This window comes from Papio anubis, chromosome 4 (assembly GCF_008728515.1).
Source record: "Papio anubis isolate 15944 chromosome 4, Panubis1.0, whole genome shotgun sequence".
NCBI lineage: Eukaryota > Metazoa > Chordata > Mammalia > Primates > Cercopithecidae > Papio > Papio anubis.
This window is the reverse complement of record NC_044979.1, coordinates 178,183,367-178,205,639: the sequence shown is the minus strand read 5'-3', so window position 1 is coordinate 178,205,639 and position 22,273 is coordinate 178,183,367. Positions and strand designations below refer to the sequence as shown.

At 53.8% G+C, this 22,273-nt stretch overlaps 1 protein-coding gene across 5 annotated transcripts in view; it reads right to left on the bottom strand.

Annotated features, from left to right (window-relative positions):
- PDE9A (phosphodiesterase 9A) overlaps positions 1-22,273 on the bottom strand; it is a 121,701-nt gene that overhangs the window by 6,406 nt on the left and 93,022 nt on the right. For all 5 annotated transcript variants that reach the window (XM_031665771.1, XM_031665773.1, XM_003895434.4 and 2 more), the window contains 7 exons: positions 20,601-20,682; positions 17,737-17,811; positions 12,585-12,671; positions 7,906-8,010; positions 7,436-7,518; positions 6,129-6,285; positions 2,887-3,000 (listed from right to left, as the gene is read on the bottom strand). In XM_031665771.1, the coding sequence (XP_031521631.1) occupies positions 2,887-3,000; positions 6,129-6,285; positions 7,436-7,518; positions 7,906-8,010; positions 12,585-12,671; positions 17,737-17,811; positions 20,601-20,682 (703 nt within the window). The remainder of the gene's footprint in view (positions 1-2,886; positions 3,001-6,128; positions 6,286-7,435; positions 7,519-7,905; positions 8,011-12,584; positions 12,672-17,736; positions 17,812-20,600; positions 20,683-22,273) is intronic.

Here is a 22,273-nt window from a genome sequence, read left to right as displayed (position 1 = left end):
TTCAGGGAGGGCAGGCTCCCTTCTCAATGGAGAATGAACCTTCAAGGTCCTGTTTGGGTCCCCTCCTTCCAGCCTTTCTCGCCATCCCAGCCCAGGTGATATCCCCGGAGCACTGCCCCGTGCCTGGTCACCCCCTATTTGCTGCTGTTCCCCAGGTGGGTGCACTGCTCATCTTCCCAGGGGACAGGTGGCTCCGTCCGAGCTTGGCCAGGGTTGGGCACACCATGGGAGCTTCAGGAGGAGATAGGGTAGACCCAGGGATGCAGCAGCTTCCACCCGAACTAGCCCGGATGTCACCATAGGACAGACCGTGGAGGGCTGGTGTCCCGCAGCCCTGCCTGCACCGGGCACAAATGACTGTCTGGAATCACCAGGTTTCCAGGTCAAAGTGTTGGCTGCCGTCCAGGCTCTGAAGCTGATTTGACAGGAAAGCCCAGCTGAGGCACATGGCCCCCGGCTGTGGGGCTGCACCTGTTGGTTTGGGGAATGTGACTAGGTGAGGGGCAGGTCAGTTCAGCTGGGTGTCTGCACGATGCTTGGTGGATCCTGCCTTCCAACCTCGGCGGGACCTCGAAGGGACCCTGCTGTGGTCACCCTTCCTTTCCCCACCCTATCAGTTCCCAGGAAGCCATCCAGGCCTTTCTTTGACTCCTCTGTGGAGTCCGGCTCCAGACCAGAGGCAATTACTAGCCTGTGCCTGGCAGGCCCTGGGGGAGCTGTCCCCACACCAGACCCAGGACAGGGACAGGGCGGCACCGTCTCTGGAGAAGGTCAAGGGGAGCTGTCCCCACACCAGACCTAGGACAGGGCCAGGGCAGCACTGTCTCTGGGGAAGGTCAAGGTCCCAGGCCCTGCCGGCCACACTCCCTGCACCTCACACCTCCCACGTCAGCCCGCACTCTCCTTGGAGGCCTCCTTATTGGGGCCCACTTTGACTCAGAACCTTTCCCCCCCGAGACCTTCCCCCCACCTCTGTCCTCCAGTGTTCATGAAGCCCTGTCTGGGGCTCCCCAGCAGTGAGACAATCCCTGGCTGTGCTGCTTGTCATCTGACCCCGCCCGGTGCCGGTCGTTGGGATAAACGGAAGCCTGGGCTCTGAGCCTCACTTTGCCTCTGGTCTGCACAGCTGCAGTGTGTAAGGCTGGGGGTGGGAGTGGGGACCTTCAGCTGGGCTCGGAGGTCCTGACCACCTGGCACCCGATCCTCCGGCATCCTGCCCCTCTCCGTCTCTTCCCTGACCTCTCCTCCCACCTCAAAGGGAGGAAGAAGGCATCGGTGGGGCGTGGGTCACCCCTGCCTGCAGGTCCATCCCTGCCTTCCTCATATGTAAGAGGACAAGGCGGTGCCTCCTGCTTTCCCTTGGTTTTTCGGGAGCGAGGAACTTGCTTGCCAGGAAGCTGTTCCATGCGTCTGTTTCCCTCTCGGGGAAGGGGCTTCTGGAGGCCCTGGCCTCCAGAGGTTTGCCTGCTGTCCAGCCCTTGCCTGCGGGAGCTCCCGTCCTCTCGCACAGCCTTTGGGAATTAACTGCACCTCAGCTCCAGAGAGCTGAGTCCTAAAGACTCCACCTACGGGGACGGGTGGTTAGAAGCTCAGCCTGAGCCAAGAGTTCCCTATTTTTCAACCTCTCTGGAGGTGGAAAGTGATGCTATTGATTTTTTTTTTTTTTTTTTTGAGACAGAGTCTCGCTCTGTCACTCAGCCTGGAGTGCGGTGGCCAGATCTCGGCTCACTGCAAGCTCCGCCTCCTGGGTTTATGCCATTCTCCTGCCTCAGCCTCCCGGGTAGCTGGGACTACAGGCACCCGCCACCTCGCCCGGCTAGTTTTTCGTATTTTTTAGTAGAGACGGGGTTTCACCGTGTTAGCCAGGATGATTTCGATCTCCTGACCTCGTGATCCGCCCGTCTCGGCCTCCCAAAGTGCTGGGATTACAGGCTTGAGCCACCGCACCCGGCCGATGCTATTGATTTTAAACAATCAATTTCAGAGTAAGAATGCCAGGGGTGTACCCGATGCTTAGACAAGGTTCCAGAAAACCAGCTTTCTCTTTGAAGACTGGGAGGGCAGTTCTCATGCACCTCTCTGTTTTTTGAGACAGACCCTTGCTCTGTTGCCCAGGCTGGAGTGCAGTGGAATGACCGTGGCTCACTGCAGCCTGGACCTGGGCTCCTGCGACCCTCCCACCTCCACCTCCCAAGCAGTTGGGACCACAGGTATGCACTGATTTTTTGACTTTTCTTTTTTTGTGGAGATAGAGTCTGCTAATGTTGCTCAGACTGGTCTGAAACTTCTGGTCTCAAGCAATCCTCCCGCCATGGCCTCCCAAAGTGCTGGATTCCAGGTATGAGTCGTGCTCCGGTCCTTGTGTGCCTTGGGGTGCCCAGTGCCTGCCCTTTCTGAAAGGAAGATGCTGCACCTTCTCATGGGGGAGGCCCCCTACCCCTTCTCTGGCCACCTTATCCTGGTGATAGAGGGGTGCCGGGCTATGGTGTGGGCCTGGGGGGGATGCCGGCTTGGGGAGCAGGGACTGTGTTGGAGTTGCCCCCACAGAGATGGGCTGGGGCTGTGCCTTCATGGGAGAGCTGGTTTTATTCTCTGGAAAGCAGAGCGAGATTCATGGCCTTCACCCACTTATCTCCCTCAAATCCAAAAGAGATGGAGGAATGGGAGAGTGCCGCCTCCGACCATGAAGGAGGCTCCGTCAGGAGGGAGGCCCTGCCCGGGACTCTCCTAGTAAGAGTCGTGACCTTGAAAACCAGATTTATAGATACCATGTTTCAAGGCAAGACTAATACTTTTGGCTTCTTGGCTTCCAGTGTGAGCTGGATGGATGACCCACTCAGCCAGCCCACCGCCTGGCTGCCCACACAGGCAGAACAAGCCACTCACCAGGGTCATGTGCTCCTCATTGCTGTAGTCAAAATTCTCCATTTTCTCTTTGAAAGAATCCATAATTTCTGCATGTCTTGCCATGTCAGTGGCCAAGATTAACGTGATCATTCCCTAAATAGTGAAAGAACAAAGCGGTAACACGGGCATAATCCCAACAAGTATTCAATGGAGGCCTACTGAGTACTGAGCCCCCTGCATACACTATTTCATGTATCCCTCATTCTGATTCATATGTGCATCCATCACCCATCCATCCATTTGTCCACACATCCATCCATTCACCCAAAAAACACATCCATCCATCCATCCGTCCATCCACCCACCCATTCATCCTCTATCCATCCATCTATCCATCCACCCATCCATCCTTCCATTCACCCTTCCATCCATTTATCCATCCATCCATCCATCTATCCATCCATCTGTCCTTCCATCCATCCACCCTTCCATCTATTTATCCATCCATCCATCCATCCATCCATCCATCCATCCATCCATCCACCCATCTGTCCTTCCATCCATCCACCCTTCCATCCATTTATCCATCCATCCATCCATTCCATCCATCCATCCATCCATCCATCCAAGAACATAAAACCACAAGCATCAGATACAAAACCCAAACCCATCAATCTAGGTCATTTCAAACGTATACATATATTTTTGAGGGGGACACCACTTGCATCTTGAATTATTCAATTTTCCTGTAAACACTGAATTGTGTTATTAGTGAAGCATTTATTCAGTTATTCCTGAAATCTTCCATGACAAAATATATTTTTTAAAAAGTGGGACAACGAATTTTACCCCCAGAGGAGAGTCACATTTTGTAGTCAGTGAAGCATTTGAAACAGCCAACGCTGGTGTGTCCCCACGGTGGCCGGGCACGAGGACAATCCCCTGTGCAGAGGGGCTGCTCCTCCAGTCGGGTGCCACCTCCTTCTCTTGCGTGATGCTCTCCGACACGGCTCAGTGGGACGAAGCCTACACTAAGGGGCGTTCACTTCCTTTGATTCCCAGGGTCCTGTCTCTGGAGGAGCTCCCCACTGGGGCAGCAGTGGCAGATGCAGTGTTCTCTCTTCACGGTTGCCCCTTGACCTACTACAGACGAAGATTTGCCACCGCTTATAGCCACACAGGGCACCTGCTTGCAGGGTGGGGAGGGGCACAAACACGGAGGAGAGGCCAGAGAGCCTATAGATAAAGGGGAGATAACTGTACTGGGAACCGGTGATTCAATAATGACTGTAAATTGTCTGTTGAATTGTGTATGTTTGTGCAATGATGTCGTCACAGGCCAGAAAGCGCTGCTGCCGTGTCAGGCCTAGTGGGTTCCGAGGTGCAGCTGTCCGTGCTCCTCCCGGGGCCATCACCATGCACACCCATCTGTTCTCCTTCTGCTCATTTCACACTCCCAGTGGCCAGCACAGCACAGGCCAGCAGAGGCCTTGACCACAGCATCCCAGTGTACCACAGCCTGGTTCTGCCCACTTGCCTCTGGCGCCTGGTGTCATTTGACAATTTCGCAAGAGGCCGTGATGCCTCAGGGCCCCGTCCCAGGGAGCGTACTGCTTCCTCAGAGCTTCCTCAAATGCTTCACTGACTTCAGTTTTTTACGTTGGGCTTTGAACCTCCTGGAAGCGTAGACAAATCGGAAAGCCATGGTCGACGAGGCTGCTGCTCTCTGATAAAGGAGGCTCAGCAGCACTCCGGGAGGGCGGTGAGTATTTTCCCAGTGCTGGCGTCCAGACGGTCTCTGTCGGCTGCCTCTGGAAGGAAGCCACTTAGACTTCAAATGGCTGAGGTCTGCCTTGCGGAACGGTGCCCCTGGTGAGTGTCCTGGGGCCGCCACATAAAGTACCACAAACTAGGCAGCTTAAAACAACACTCATTCTCTCACAGTGCTGGAGGCCAGAACCAAGATCAAGGTGTGGACAGGGCCCTGCTCGCTCCGAAGACTCCAGGGGAGGGTCCTTCCTTGTCTCCTCCAGGTCCCCCGGGACCTGGAGTCCTTTGGTTTAGGGCTGCACCACTCCAATCTCCACTCACCGCATCTTCACGCTGCCTTCTCCTCTGTGTCTGGACTGTTTTCTCCTCTGTCTTGTCCAAGGACACTAGTCTTTGGATTTAGGGCCCCCTTGGACAATCCACACTGATCTTATCTGGAGATCTTAACAAGTACAAACGCAAAGACCCTTTTCCAAATAAGATCACACTCACGGGAGGTGGGCCTTGTTTGAAGGACGCTACTATTCACCCCACACATTTCTCCCAGAGGTTACTCTGAGAGCTTCCCTCCCCTGCAAACGTCGGAGAGTGAGGGTTTGATGAGGAATTCCCGTGTGGAAGGGGGCGTTATTTCGATGAGCTGGAGGTGTTTGTCTGGGGCAGGTGGACTGGGTCATCTTCCTCTCACGCAGATGTCCCTCTCACTCTCCTCCCATCACACCCTGAGACGCAGAAAGCCCCCTTATCTAAAATGGAAGGGGTGGCTGGGCGCAGTGGCTCATGCCTGTAATCCCAGCACTTTGGGAGGTCGAGGCAGATGGATCACCTGAGGTCTGGAGTTCAAGACCAGCCTGGCCAACATGGTGAAAACCCCATCTCTACTAAAAATACCGAAAATTAGCCGGGTGTGGTGGCGCACACCTGTAATCCCAGCTATTTGGGAGGCTGAGGCAGGAGAATTGCTTGAACCCAGGAGGTGGAGATTGCAGTGAGCTGAGATTGCACCATTACACTCCAGCCTGGGCAACAGAGTGAAACTCTGTCTTAGAAGAAAAAAAAAAAAGAAATGGAAGGGGGCTGACTGGGCTGTGGGTGGCACGTGACAGCAGCTGGGGTTATGGAGCAGGGTAGCTCTCCTACGTTGGATGCAGCAGACGTGTCTGTCCAGGGCCCGCCCCCTCCTTGGGCAGGCTCCCTACCTTCGCTAAGCCTCAGTTTCTTAGACTGGAAGATGGACAAAGGATTTATCTCAGAGGGAGCCAGTGAAGGCTCAATTAATAGAGGCTGGGAAGTGCAGGTCAGTGGGATACACGTGTGCATGGCAAGGGTACCTTCTTTTTGGGGCTCCACTCTGGGCCCTGGAGGAGGTGAGGAAGGAGGGAGGGGTTCCCCTGGGTCTGCAGGGCACTGCTGTGGCCAGGAGCTTCTGGGAGCCTCCAGCCAGTGGAGAATGGGGGCTGCTGTCCCTGAATGTGCCCCCACTCCGGTGGGAGGCCCCTCACCCCGCGCACCTGTCGGATCTGCTTGAACCCATCAGGTGGGATGTTGGAGAAGATGTTGCACTCGGGCTCAGCGAGGATCCGGAAGGCCACGGCGCAGTGGTGGTTCTCCAGCGGCGAGATGTCATTGTAGCGAACCGCCAGCTCTGTGCGGGCGTTGATCTGGTACCTGGGAGGCGAGGAGAGAGTGAGGGGAGGCTCAGGAGCCCTCACCAGGCACCTGTACTGGGGAGCAACGCCCAGGCATGTAAGTGGAGTAGAGTCGGGGAAGAAGAGCCATGGGGGCTGGGGGAGCCGCCTGTGCCCTGCCCCACCCAGAAGGTCCCTCCTGCTGCTCGGCTGCCCCTGCAACTTCACATCCCCATGCTCCTGCAGTCCCAGGACCCCTCTGAGGAAGCAGCACGCTCCCTGGGACAGGCCCTGAGGCATCACGGCCTCTTGTGAAATTGTCAGATGTCACCAGGTGCTAGAGGAGGCAGGTGGGCAGAACCAGCTGTGGTTCACTGGGATGCTGTGGTCAAGGCCTCTGCTGGCCTGTGCTGTGCCGGCCACTGTGAGTGTGAAATGAGCAGAAGGAGAACAGATGGGTGTGTGTGTTGATGGCCCCGGGAGAAGCGCCGACTGCCGCACCTTGGAACCCACTAGGTGCCGACACACGGCAGCAGAGCTCTCAGGCCTGTGATGACATCGTCACACAAACACACAATTCAACAGAGAGAGCTGCTGTGCCACTGTGGACACAAACCCAAGCCCACGGCCTGGACCATGTCTGCCATGGTCTTCTGTGCCTGTGGAGGCAGGAGTGGAGCAATGGTCTGTCCTTCTGGTCCCTGGCCCCACAAGGGACACCTCACTCCCACCTCCTGTCATTCTGCAGTCCCTTCTCTCACTCTCTTCTGGCCCCTGCCTCTGCCTTCCCTGCGGAAGCCAGCTGGAAGCCTGCCGGGGGAGAGACGAGCTCCTGAGAGGGTGTGTGGAGCCCCCATCCCCGCGTGCCCACAGGCGTTGCTCCCTGCCTGGGGTGGAGAAGGCGCCGGCGTGGCCAGGGCTCTGCCGTGCACCTGAGCCTGGACCAGGCCCGCGCAGGGGTGGGAAAGTCCCCCTGGGGTTTGATAATCCCGAAAGTTCCTACTCCGGGGAGACCCGAGGCCCTGGGCAAAGTCCAGAAGCCAGGAGCTGTGTCAGTGGAGGCAGAGCTGGGCTGGGAGGCCGTCGCTGACAGCTCCTTCTGGGAACTGCTCTGAGGGTTGGGCTGACGGGTTCCCTCCAGGAGCCAGGGTGCCTTTTAAAAGGAAAACAAGAGAAAATCCTGTACATACGTGTTGTTGTAGCCGGGATGGTCCAGATCGTGGCAGATGGCCGCTGTCATTAGGATCAGGATATCCGTTTGTGAGAACTTCTCCTGGATTGGAAAACAGGGCGCAGGTGTTTGCCCTCTTCACTCGGAGGGTGGGATGGGATGAGGGGGTGGAATTGGGGGAGTGGTAAGGTGGGGACAAAGGCTCCTGCAGCCATGTGGAGTCTCCTGGCATGGTGGGAGGGGACCAGCCTTCCTGTGGGGGTGGACGGGTGACCAGGTTGGGCGCACACCTGCTCATGTAATCCTAGGAGCAGCCTCGCCCATGGGGAGACTGACAGTGGTGGGGGGGGTGCTTCCCTAGGAGGGGCGGAGCGGCTGGGGACACCACACCTGTGGCTCTCTTGGTGGGATGGGGCTGCCACTGCCTGGAAGGGGCTTCCATCTGACCCCCGAGGGTGGAGGTCTGGGTGTGCGGCGGGCAGGACCCACCTGGAGGCCACAGAGCCAGACCATGCTGTACATCATCTGGGCCACGCAGAAGCAGTGCCGGAAGTTGTGGAAGGGGTTGTTTCTGTAGTTGTCGTGGACGCAGAGCTGTGGGAGGCGGGGGGTCTGGGTCACCCTGTGCCTGGGCCCGCCAACCTCTCCTCCCAAAGTCACCCAGAAGGCTGTGCGCTGGTTTGAACGTTCTCTGCCAAACCCTCATCCCAACCAGAGGTCAACAGTGTTCCCATGTTTACCACAGGTACCAATGAGGTGACACAGGGACCCTGAGAATGTCCAGCGGGCCGCACCACAGCACCCGGGGCAGGTGTGGGGACAGAGCTCCTAGAGGGGTTTTCACCTTGCAGTCAAGGACTGGGGTGTCCCCAGAGGTGTCTGAGGAGCCACAGTGGGGCACAAAGTTAGGAAGTTCGGGGATGGGGGAGGGGAGACTCCAAGATGGGGCTCTGGGTCCCCAATCACCATGAAACCTTTAATAGGCTTTTAATACTTGGTTCTGAGCAATATTTCATTAAAAAATGCCTGCTGCTAAACATACGCACACATGCAGACGTCCACATGCACACACCCACTCTCTACACACTCCACGCACACTCACAGCCCACATCCACACACACATCCACATGCACACACCCACTCTCTACACACACTCCACGCACACTCACAGCCCACATCCACACACACACATACACATGCACACACCCGCTCTCTATACACTCCATGCACACTCACAGCCCACAACCACACACACATCCACATGCACATGCACACACCCACTCTCTACACACTCTCCATGCACACCCACAGCCCACAACCACACACACACACATCCACATGCACACACCCGCTCTCTACACACTCCACACACACTCAGCCCACACCCACACACACATCCACACACCCACACACATCCACATGCACACACCCGCTCTCTACACACTCTCCACTCACACAGCCCACATCCACACACATACACATGCACACACCCACTCTCTACACACTCCACGCACACTCATAGCCCACATCCACACACACACACACATCCACCCACTCTCTCCACACCCACCACACCCCACAGCCCACATCCACACACACACATCCACCCACTCTCTACACACACTCCACGCACACTCACAGCCCACATCCACACACACACATCCACCCACTCTCTACACACACTCCATGCACACTCACAGCCCACATCCACACACACACATCCACATGCACACACCCACTCTCTACACACTCCACGCACACTCACAGCCCACATCCACACACACACATCCACCCACTCTCTACACACACACTCCACGCACACTCACACAGCCCACAACCACACACACATCCACATGCACACACCCGCTCTCTACACACACCCACCACACTCAGCCCACATCCACACACACACACATGCACACACCCACTCTCTACACACACTCCACGCACACAGCCCACAACCACACACATACACATGCACACACCCACTCTCTACACACACTCCACACACACAGCCCACAACCACACACACATCCACATGCACACACCCACTCTCTACACACTCCACACACACTCACAGCCCACAACCACACACACATCCACATGCACACACCCACTCTCTACACACTCCACGCACACTCACAGCCCACAACCACACACATATCCACATGCACACACCCACTCTCTACACACACCCACGCACACTCACAGCCCACAACCACACACACACACATCCACATGCACACACCCACCCCTACACACACCCACGCACACCACAGCCCACATCCACACACACACATACACATGCACACACCTGCTCTCTACACACTCCACGCACACAGCCCACAACCACACACACATCCACATGCACACACCCCACTCTACACACTCTCCACGCCACTCACAGCCCACATCCACACACACACATTCACATACCCACTTCTACATTAATTCCATGCACACTCACAGCCTACATCCACATATACATACATTCCACACACTCTTAATTTCTATATTACTTCCACGTGACACTTTACAGCCTTCCATACAACCATTACTAATATCTACATGTACATACCTACTTATTAATACACTCTAATGACACTCACAATTTACATCTACCTCTACATCTACACACACACATACATATGTAATACACACTTACATCTACCTCTACATCTACATAATTCTACATCTATAGATACAAATATAATACACCTATCTCATACATGCACCCCACACACACCCCACACATCCACACACAGATACACACACATCCACACACCCCACATCCACACACAGATACACACGCACACATCCACACACCCCACATCCACACACCCTACAGTGACACAGATACAGGCACACCTACATTCACATTCTCATACACACACGCCACATCCACACCCACACATGCACACACCCACCTCATACACACCCCCATATCCACAGATACACACATGTACACACAGACACACCCCACATTCAGATACACACAGACACACATCCATACTCCCACTCCCACCCCACACACTCCCACCCCACATTCACATACCCACCCCTAAACTCACACAGATGCCCCCCACATGCTCACATCCACACCCCCACACTCACACACACGCTCCCACACATCCACACCCCATACCCCCTCACACACACACTCCCACACTCACATCCACACCCCCAAACTCACACACACACACACACTCCCACACTCACATCCACACCCCCATACTCACACACACACCCCACACTCACATCCACACCCCCCATACTCACACACACACCCCACACTCACATCCACACCCCATACTCATACACACACATACCCTGGCCACCACATCCATTGCCCCCATACTCCACACACACACACACTCCCTACACTCACATCCACACTCCATACTCACACACACACTCCCACACTTACATCTACTCCTATACTTCATACACATGTTTCCTACTTCACATTCATACTCCAGAATCCCCACACACACAACGCCTTCTATTACTCTTTAAGCATCTTATACCTCTACCCATACACACACACTCCTACACTTCACATCCATACACCTCTTATATTTCATACACACATGCTCCTACACTTCACATCTACACCTCTTATACTTCACACACACACACTCCTAATTTCACATCTCACTTCTATATTTCACACACACATATGTTTCCACACTTTACATCTACACTTGTCTACACACATGTTCTACACTTTACATTCATAATTCTATACTTTCACACACACATGTTCCTACACTCTACATCTACATTCTATACACATTACTCCACCTCTACTTCTCTCACATGTTCCCACACTCCACATCCACACTTCTATACTCCACACACACACAATTCTCACACCTACATCCACACTTCTATTTCCTGCCACACACACGCTCCCACACTCACATCCACACTCCCATACTCTTCACACACACACTCCTACACTTCACATCCACACTCTCCTATACACACTCCTACACCTTACATCCATAATTCTGGTGCTTCTCTCACACACACATGTTCCCTCGGCATTTACATCCATACCTCTACTTCATTAAACACTTACACCTACATCTACACTCTTAAATCCCCACACACTCCTACACTTTACATCCATTAATTTATACTTCACACACACACTCACACTTACATCCACAATTTCATACACACACATTAATTCTACACTCACATCCACACTTTTATACTTCACACACACACACACTCCCACACTCCCTTCACATCCACACCCCCATACTCACACACACTCCCACACTCACATCCACACCCCCATACTCACACACACACACTCCCCACACTCACATCCACAATTCCCCATACTTCACACACGCCCTATACTACATCCACACCCCCATATTCACACACACACGCTCCCACACTCACATCCACACCCCCATACTCATACACACACACACACGCCTCTACACTTCACATCTTACACCCCATACTACACACACACTCCCACACCTGCATCCACACTTCTATACTACAGCCCCACATCTAGCCCTACACACACATACTCCTACACCTATCCATACTCCCTTTGCATTTTACACACTCCACACTTCATCTCCTGAGCATTTCTACACATTTCCTACACATCTATTACATTTACACACACGCCTCCCACACTTACATCTAAATCCCACACACATTCTACACTTACATTCACTTATACACACACACGCCCACACTTTACATTCACACCTTTATACTTCACACACGCCTGCCACTTACATCTACACTTTATACTTCACACATTACTCTTCCCTACACTCATATCTTCCTATATTTTGCCACACTCTTCCTACACTCTTCTCACATCCACACCCGCAAACTCACACACACACGCTCCCACACACTGCTGCGTTAGGACATGCTGCTTCGCTTGGTGATGGCAGAGTCTCACTCTTTCCTTGCTCATCAGAGCAGGAGCTTGGGCGTAAAGGTTTTGGTGGAAGGCAGAGCAGAGACGGGCTGAGCGTGTTCACGGAGCGCCTGGGGAATGTTGTCTCTGCTCAGGGGAGTGCAGTGCCATCAGGAAGGTGCCCTGGCGATCCATTCCCTCCATTCCTGTGGAACTGGATGAAACCACGTGCCCAGGAAGAACCGAAGGCGGGTTTGGCACTCACCAGCCACCTCCTGAGGGTGACGGGGTTGATGCTGAAGTCCCTGACCAGCCCCAGGTCGTGGTACATGTGCTCCAGGCAGCTCAGCATCTGTGGGCACAGGAGAAGGATGGGCACCGAGCAGTCGTGTGGCTGGCTCCCCAGCCCCTGGCTTCCCTCCCTCTGCCGTCCTCGGAGTGCCAGCAGGGCCGTTGGCAGGAGGTGGGTTCTCCCCTCCCAGAAAGTCCCCGGAGAGGGAGGAGAGGTCTTTGGACCAGCCTTTCCAGGCCACCCAGATGGGTGGGGGTTTGAGAGCATACTGGGGGTCTCCTGGTGGGTGGAGGGCCGGTTCCGAAGTCAAGGAGAATTCTAAGAAAGAAAGGATGGCGACTGGGTGAGAGAGTGCACCCGTTCAGAAAACACTGCACCAAAAAGGAATTTATTGATTTCTACGCATGGAAAACAGTCTCAGTGGATCAATATCATAGCTGAGGTTCTAGGACACAGTTCCATCCGATGCACACCTGAGCACGGGTGCTGCCATAGAGAGAAAGACCCTTTCCTTGCCCGAGGTTGGGGATCGAACAAGCTTTGACGGTTTACATCCAGAAACGCTGAACTGTGCTCATCTGGGGCCCTGCTGGGACCGGAGACACTTTAACGTCTTAACTGCAGTGCTCAGATGGAGTCCCTGCCCCAGTAACCCTTTCTCTTTTTTTTTTTTTTTTTTGAGACAGAGTCTCGCTTTGTCGCCCAGGCTGGAGTGCAGTGGCACCATCTCGGCTCACTGCAAGCTCCGCCTCCTGAGTTCACGCCACTCTCCTGCCTCAGCCTCCGAGCAGCTGGGACTACAGGCGTCCGCCACCTCGCCTGGCTAATTTTTTATATTTTTAGTAGAGACAGGGTTTCACCGTGTTAGCCAGGATGGTCTCGATCTCCTGACCTCGTGATCCGCCCGCCTCGGCCTCCCAAAGTGCTGGGATTACAGGCCTGAGCCACCGCGCCCGGCACCAGCAACCCTTTTTCACGGAGCCCTGTCTTCTATCAATATCCCTGTTCAAGTTGAAATAGATTTTGTTTTCAGTCCCAAAGAGGATTTATTGTCACTGTGGTGATCTATTTCAATACAGCTCAGTGCTCTGGAGCTAATTTAGGGAGGAAAACATGAAGTGATTTTTGAAAACAAGACTTTGACCAAAGTGGGCTTTGCTTTCTGGAAAAAGTAGGTCTTGGGTGGGGAGCCCAGTGAGAAGGAAGATGTACACAGCAAAGGGGCAGTTTAGACGCACCTGGTAGGCGTCCTCCACCCGGGGCCCCCCACTTGTGCCCACCTCCAGCCCAGCTGCTTGTGCAGGGCACTGGGTCATCCCTGCTGGAGCCCGGCATGGCTTCCTGCCTGTGTCTGCTCGTTGCCTGACCTTTCTCTTCCCAAAAAGGGCATGTGACGAACTGAATTGCACCTTCCCCCAGGTCAATGTGGTAAAGCCCCGGCCCCAGTGAGCTATTTGGAGACAGGGCCTTTACGGAGGTAATGAAGGTTTTATCCAGTCAGGGTGAGGCCTTGGTCCCACGGGACTGGTGTCTTCATAAGAGGAGGAAGAGCATGCGTGCGTGAAGAGAACAGGCCACATGAGGACCCAGCAAGAAGGCGGCCGTCTGCACGCCAGGGACTGAGGCCTCCAGAGAAACGGAACCTGGCAGCACCTTGATCCCGGACTTCCAGCTCCAGAACTGAGGACTTGACTTCTGCTGCTGACACCACTCCAGTCTCTGGTACTTTGTTATGGCAGCCTCAGGAAACTAGGACAGGGCGTGCTGCCCAAAAATCCATTTTTACTTGTTACGCGGTGTGTGAGACCTGGAAATGCTGCAAGGGAGGCGAGTTTTTGTAAATCGAAGCTCGCGATCACTGCATTGATGAGATGGCTCTGAAGGAGGCGGAGGGTTCTCTGGCATCGCAGGAAATCCATCTGGAAAACTGGAAACTCCCCCACACGCAGCCACAGATGGGAGCTTGGAATGTCACCTGGGAAACGTCCTTAAAGCACGTGAACCACACACTCGTTTTCCTTTGGGGGACAGTACAGATGTAGGTTGGATACTGTGCAGGGCACGGCACCGACTTTTGGAGACGGGGCCCCCTTCAGAATGGCAGGAGTCTGGGGCCCCACGTGAGGACAGGAGGGCTGGCTCCCAGGTCACTGGTCAGCAGCCACCTGGATCACCCAGCCAGGGGCCTCACTGCCCAGAGCTGCTGGCCCCCCACCCTCCTGGACACCGGCCCTTAGGACCATAGGAGCTGCAACCTGGAGACTCGTCACTCTCCACCTGACCAGCCCAGATGTTGCTCAAGGCAGTCCTGAAAGGCAGGTGTGTCTGCTGTGAAATCAGAGTCAAGAGGGGATGCTGACGGGCAGACAGAGCCACCTGGTGCCACTTACGTGGCCTTTGTGGAGGCTGTGGGGCAGGAGGGCTGGGGGCATCTGTGGCTGCACGTGCAGTCAGTCCTCAGTCCCAGGCGGGCGCGAGTGAGCCAGCAGCTCCCGCATGCTGCGGCGGGTCCTGGTCTGAGTGGGCTGCATGGTCGTGAGTGGGGGACTCATGAGATGACGGGGAGGCTCCTGCAGCCGTCCAGCTCTGCACTTGATAGAGGCAGGCCTTGCTCACAGACCACAGCCCTGGGCCCTCAGAGGCCCGAACAGATGGGAGGACACAACAGCCTGAAGTCATGTCCTCCGTCTGGTTTGTGATGAGGACACTGGGTCGAGCCACTCGGAGAAAGGCAGGGTGGCCCCTGCTGGAAGGAAGAGAGGCGATCACTCAGGAGCCCTGACGTTCTCCGAGTGCCAGCTGCCTCGTGGGCGGCCAGACGCAGTTTCGCGGGGCCGAGTGGGCTGTTTTCATGTGTGTTCCTTTAGTTGTCCCTCTTTGCCGCTCACACTCCAAAATTCCTGGCATCCCCAGATCTGCCAGAGGCCAAGGCTCCTGTCTTGGGCATCTCTGCATTCTCACACGCAGGCAGCTAGATGCTTCCTGGAAGAACTGGAACCCTCATCGGTCTCCTGGGGTGCCCTTGAGATCTGCTGGGCAGAAGCCACGGGCCGTGGGAGATGCCACACAGAAGCTGAGTCCAGCCGCCGGGAGCCGTCTACCTTGCCCACCTGCCAGCCCCGAGAGTGGCTGTTTGAGTCCACTCTGCAGTCAGAGGACAGAGAGGTGGCCTTTCTAGATCCCTCAGCTTCATGGGGCAAGCCCCACCTCCCCAGTCACAATGGCCCACACTCAAAGGGTTCCCTGGTAGAAGTGACGGAAAAGACAGCAAGTGTCGGTTTCCATGCAGGCACTTTGCCATCAGTGGCCCCTGGCTTGGCTCTTCCTCCCAGCAGGCTGAGGTCAAAATGACTTTGGGGAGGGTGATTTTTCTGCATGATGCTGAGGCGCGGCGCTTACCCACAGGCTGGGAGCACGAGACAGTGTGCTCTAACCGTCTGCCGTGTCTGCTTGCTGTGGACTTGCTCTGCCCAATCTCAGCGGCTGTGCAGGGACCCTGGGAGCCACTGCAGGCCAGCAGCTCCAACACGTCTCTTCCAAGCTTCCCCTCTTACTCCTTGTGTCTCTCACACCTGGAGCCCTTGCTTTTTGTGCATTGACCTATACAGTCATGCTGCACATTTAAAGCCTCTTCTGTCGTCTCCATGCCCTGGTCCTGCAGTCTCAGGGCTGGGAAGCAAGTTGCCACATGGTGGCTGGAGGTTTTGAGCAGGTTTGCAGCAGTGCAGCCCCTGGGACTGGCTGCCTGCTGCTCTTCTCGGGTGAACTGGGGTGGGGAGTGGAGGCTGGAGCTTTGCTTTTCTGACTGGTGCTGCAGTTTTTCTCCTGCTGGGAGACCACAGGCGTAAAAGAGGTTCACTTAGGAGAGGGCAGTGCCCCAGATGTCAGCAACCCGGCCTCAGGGATGCCAAGAGGCAAGATCCCACTTTCTGCCCTTTGCGAAGAGATCGCTGCGGCCGAGGGTGTCAAAGAGCGCAGGTGAGCTTGCTGAGGAGCCTGTGCATTCTCTGTGTTGCTGACAAGCAGGAAAATGTCCTTAGATTTTGGTGGGTTGAAAACAGCTGGGTTCGAGGTCTGCAATGAGGCAACTTTTTCATTTTTTGGGGTGTGAAAAGATGGGGTCTATTAGCCAATGAGATGAAACCAAATATTCCCCATTCTTGTATTTTTCAGCAAATAGGAATTTTAACACTTTTTTTTTTTTTTTTTTTTTTTTTTTGTAGCGATGAGGTCTTGTGATGTGGCCCAGCGTATTAGTCTGTTCTCACGCTGCCAATAAAGACATACCTGAGACTGGGAAACTTATAAAGAAAAGGAGTCTTAAGGGGCTCACAGTTCCACATGGCTGGGGAGGCCTCACGATTACGGCGAATGGCAAAGAAGGAGAAAGTCACTTACATGGGGGCAGGCGAGACAGCGTGTGCAGGGGAACCCCCATTTATAAAACCATCAGATCTCGTGAGACTTACTATCACGAGAACAGTACGGGGGAAACTGCCCCCACAATTCAAGACCTCCACCTGGCCCTGCCCTTGACACGTGGGGACTATGACAATTCAGGTGATATTTGGGTGGGGACACAGCCAAACCATATCACTCAGGCTGGCCTGGAATTCCTGGCCTCAAGCCTTGCTGCAGAAGGTGACACAGTTCCCGGAATCCCACATGTCCACTTATCCGGGACAGCCGGCTGCTTGTGCCTTGCCTTTGCAGACACTGCTCTCAGAGCAGAGCACTCTGACCGCAGCCCCTTCCTTGAGGAGAGATCTGCTCCTGGCATGGGCGTTCTGCAGCACTGGGCTGCCACCCGCGCGCAGTGCCGGGTGAGCAGATGACCCTGGGAGCCCGGCGCCGTCAGGAGCCCTGGGTGGAGGGTCCCTGCCCCTGACAGCTGTCTCCCCACGCACAGAATCCCCTTGCTGTGAGGTCTCCTGGGCCCTGCTATCAAGCATTAGTTTCAACTAAAACCCAGCAAAACAAGGGTTTTTTTTTTTTTTTTTTTTTCCCAGTCTTTAAAAAGAGGAGAAAACATGGAAGAGGAAGAACGACGGGGGTGGTCCCACTGGGGTCCACGATCCTGAGCTGCCTCCCCACGGGACATGGTGCCCGCAAGCCCCGCACTTACCTCGTTGGGCTCCCAAAGCCAGACATCAAAGGTCGGCTTCCGCAGGGCCTCGACGGTCTCTGGAGAGAGCAGGTACTAGAAAGGTCAGGAGTTCCGTGTTAACCAGGTGCTGGGGGACTGTGACGGCGATGTGCATGCTGGGATGTTTCTTCTCATTCTCCCGTTCTCTTTCTTTCTTTCTTTTTTTTTTGAGATGGAGTCTCGCTGTGTTGCCCAGGCTGGAGTGCAGTGGAGTAATCTTGGCTCACGGCAACCTCTGCCTCCCAGGTTCAAGTGATTCTCATGCCTCAGCCTCCCAAGCAGCTGGGATTACAGGCACCTGCCACCATGCCCGGCTAATTTTTGTAATTTTAGTAGAGACAGGGTTTTCACGATACTGGCCAGGCTGGTCTTGAACTCCTGACCTCAGGTGATCCACCAGCCTCCGCCTCCCAAAGTGTTGGGATTACAGGCGTGAGCCATCGCACCCGGCTTCTCCCGTTCTCTTTCTAAGGCACCTGCGTCAGACTCACAGGCCACATCCTTCTGGAAAGGGCCAACACTATGGCTGGAAATCCCATCAGTGGATGCCAGAGGCAGGGCGAGGGGGGCGGGGGGAGGTTTTGGGGTGACAGAAATGTTCCATATCTCGCTTGTGGTGGAGGTCACAGGACTAAACAAGTTTGTCAAAATTCACTTACTCCAAACCTAAAGAAATTTACTGCATGTAAATCAGACCTCAACAAGCCTGACGATAGAACAGACAATAGCTGGGCATGGTGGCTCATGCTTGTAATTCCAGTGCTTTGGGAAGCCTAGGTGGGCCAATCACCTGAGGTCGGGAGTTCAAGACCAACCTGGCCAACATGGTGGAATCCTGTCTCTACAAAAATACAAAAATTAGCCAGGCATGATGGTGGGTGCCTGTAATCCCAGCTACTTGGGAGGCTGAGGCGGGAGAATTGCTTGAACCCGGGAGGCGGAGGTTGCAGTGAGCCGAGATGGTGCCACTGCACTCCAGCCTGGGCAACAGAGCGAGACTCCGTCTCAAAAATAATTAAAAAGGGCAATAAAGTGAAGTGTGGGGGTAAAATTCACTTGGCATAAATTCAAACACCAGCTAAGAAGTTACTCTGAGATGCTCCCATCGGGAACCCATCCCTGGTTTCTGCTGAGAGCTAGAAGAGCAGGCCTGCTGACGGGGCAGTGCCCGGGGTTGCTTCTGAGGACATCAGGCTTTAGGTTAAGCTGTCGCAAGGACAGAAGGCTGTGGTTTTATACAGAAGACAAGAACACGCTTTGGTATTACCCACTGTCTTCTCCCAGCTCTTACTGGATATTTGCTTTTTGTTTTTTATAAGGGGACGGATCTGGAGTGCTGCCATCTTTTACTTTGGATCTAGGCTGTGCTTCACGGCTCCCTGGGACAGGATCCTGAGAAGCATGGGGCATATTTTCCAATGGAAAAAGGCACTCGTCTCCATTCAAAAACCTCAGATAAGGCTGGGCACAGTGGCTCACGCCTGTAATCCCAGCACTTTGGGAGGCCGAGGTGGGTGGATCACCTGAGGTCCGGAGTTCAAGACCAACCTGGCCAACGTGGTGAAACCCTGTCTCTACTAAAAGTACAATAATTAGCCGGGCATGGTGGTGGGTGCCTGTAATCCCAGCTACTCAGGAGGCTGAGGCAGGAGAATCGCTTGAACCCGAGAGGCAGAGGTTGCGGTGAGCTGAGATCGTGCCATTGCACTCCAGCCTGGGTGACAGAGTGAGACTCAGTCTCAAAAAAACAAAACCAAAAACCCAAAAAATCCCCCCGAACCTGACAATATCCAGGGCACTGTTTGGACCTGCATGGATAGAATCACTGACTAATGGACTCCAGTGGCCCACATGGAGGCTGTGGAAGCCTCTGCCATTGCTTGAACCACAGGCAGCAGCAGAACCCACCTGTGTGCAGCGCAGGCCTCTGCTGTCTGTGGAACCTGTGCCCCCTGAATCTTAGCACAAGAGCACATTACAAATCAGGTGGGCCGGGCCGGGTGCAGTGGCTCAGCACTTTGGGAGGCCGAGGTGGGTGGATCACCTCAGGTCACGAGTTCAAGCCCAGCCTGGCCAACGTGGTGAAACCCTGTCTCTACTAAAAAAAAGTACAAAAAAATTAACTGGGTGTGGTGACGGGCGCCCATAATCCCAGCTACTTGAGAGGGTAAGGCAGGAGAATTGCTTGAACTCAGGAGGCTGATTTTGCAGTGAGCTGAGATTGTGCCACTGCACTCCAGCCTGGGCGACAACAGTGAAACTCCTTCTCAAAATAAATAAATAAATAAAAAATAAACAAAAAATAAACAAAAAATGAGGTGGGCCGGGATTTTGCCTGCTTCCCAGCTGCAGGCTTTGAGCGGTTGACCAGCGTCTTGAGACCCTCCTTTTGTCATTATTTCAAAAACACCATTGCTACTTCACCAAGGTTACAGCTTCTCTTAGAACTAAGAACACTTTTGTGCAAAAGAGCAAAACTGCCAGGACAACTAAGAATTGCTCAGAGAGGAGGGCCAATGTGGATTTTTAAAAATGTAGTTAAACATTAAAGTTCTTTAAAGTAACGTTTGACTGTGAAAACCATTTACCGAGGTCAGCTCCAGGGCAGACGGCAGCACAGAGCTATTATCTCCTTGCAGGGAAGGTATGGTCTGGGATCACTTTTGCTAAACAAATGTCAAAGAGGAAAAATACTTTGCCTTAGAGTAACCCGCAGCGTCCAGGGCTGGGAGCGGCTGTTGATGAGAATGAGCACACAGCAGGGTCTGGCCGCAGGGCCACAGGGCTGGGCGTGGGGCTGGGGACACAGCCACAGCCTCCTCTGGGCAGGAATCTCGTCTTACCTTGGGGTAAGTGGGAACATCGCGTCGAGGAGTCAACTTCTTGTGGTTATCCAAAAAACTGTACTTACAGGGGCAGCTGGTCCTAGAGAGAAGAAGCAGAGATGAGCTGCGGTCCTGCTGTTTCAGTCTGGTGAAGCCCTCGGCAGAGCAAAAGCAAGGGACAGACTGAAATCCCCAAGCCCCGTGTGGTCTTATTTGCTATGGGAGAGGAGTCAGGGCGGCAGCAACTCATTCGAAGCAAAATCCCCAAGGACCTGCCTGACCTCTGACCTCACATTGGGCTCTTGGAAAACACATAGAAAGTCAGATGTTGGGGCCGGGCGCAGTGGCTCACGCCTGTAATCCCAGCACTTTGGGAGACCGAGGCGGGAGGATCACGAGGTCAAGAGATCGAGACCATCCTGGCCAACATGGTGAAACCCCGTCTCTATATTAAAAAAAAAACACACAAAAATTAGCTGGGCATGGTGGTGTGCACCTGTAATCCCGCTACTCGGGAGGCTGAGGCAGGAGAATCGCCTGAACCCAGGAGGTGGAGGTTGCAGTGAGCGGAGATTGCGCCAGTGCACGCCAGCCTGGCCAGTTTGGGCAACAAGAGCAAAACTCCGTCTCAAAAAAAAAAAAAAAAAAAAAAAAGTCAGATGTTGAGGGCTATCTTCTGTCTTAGATAAGCTTCTAAAAAACCTTTTTCTAATGTTTTCAAAATGAAAACATTCTTATTCTCAAAAATCTAAACAACACAGGAGTAAAGTAAAAAAAAAAAACAAAAAAAACCAAAGTCCTCACTTTACCCACTTATTTCCCTAAATCCCATACTCTGGAAATCACTTCTAATAGTTTGGTGTATCTTTCCAGAATGTTTTGAAGTGTGGACACACATGGGTGGCCGCTTATACCTTTTAACAATATTTTAATTTTTATTTTTTGTAGAGATGGGGTCTTGCTATGTTACCCAGGCTGGTCTCGAACTCCTGGGTTCAAACGATCCTTCTGCCTCAGCCTCCCAAAGTGTTGGGATGACAGGCGTGAGTCACTGCACCCCACCCCTTTGCACTTTTTTTTTTTTTTTTTTTTGAGACAGAGTCTCACTCTATCGCCCAGGCTGGAGTGCAGTGGTGCTATCTTGGCTCACTGCAACCTCTGCCTCCCGAGTTCAAGCGATTCTCGTGCCTCAGCCTCCTGAGTAGCTGGGATTACAGGTGCATGGTGCCACACCCAACTAATTTTTGTCTTTTTAGTAGAGATGGGGTTTCACCATGTTGGCCAGGCTGGTCTTGAACTCCTGACTTCAAGTGATCCTCCTGCCTTGGCCTCCCAAAGTGTTGGGATGACAGGCGTGAGTCACTGCGCCCAGCCCCTTTGTACTTTTAAACAAAGATGGAATTGCACCAAATGCACTCTGCTGCAACCTGCTTTGTCATCGAACATATCATGAACTCATCCCAAGTTGCTCCACACAGCTTTGCTTCATTTTCCAAGTTTCTCCAGGGTGTGGCCGTAGCACACGTTAGCAATCCAATCCCCAGTGATGGACTTTTAGAATGTTTCCAATTCTCCCTGCTGCATGTAACGTTAGCAGATGAGTTTTCTGTCTGACTCTGGTTTTGTTTAGCACTGGGTATCGAGGTATCCCGCATAGGAGCAGGGCAAAGGGAGCCAGGCGTGTTTCGGAG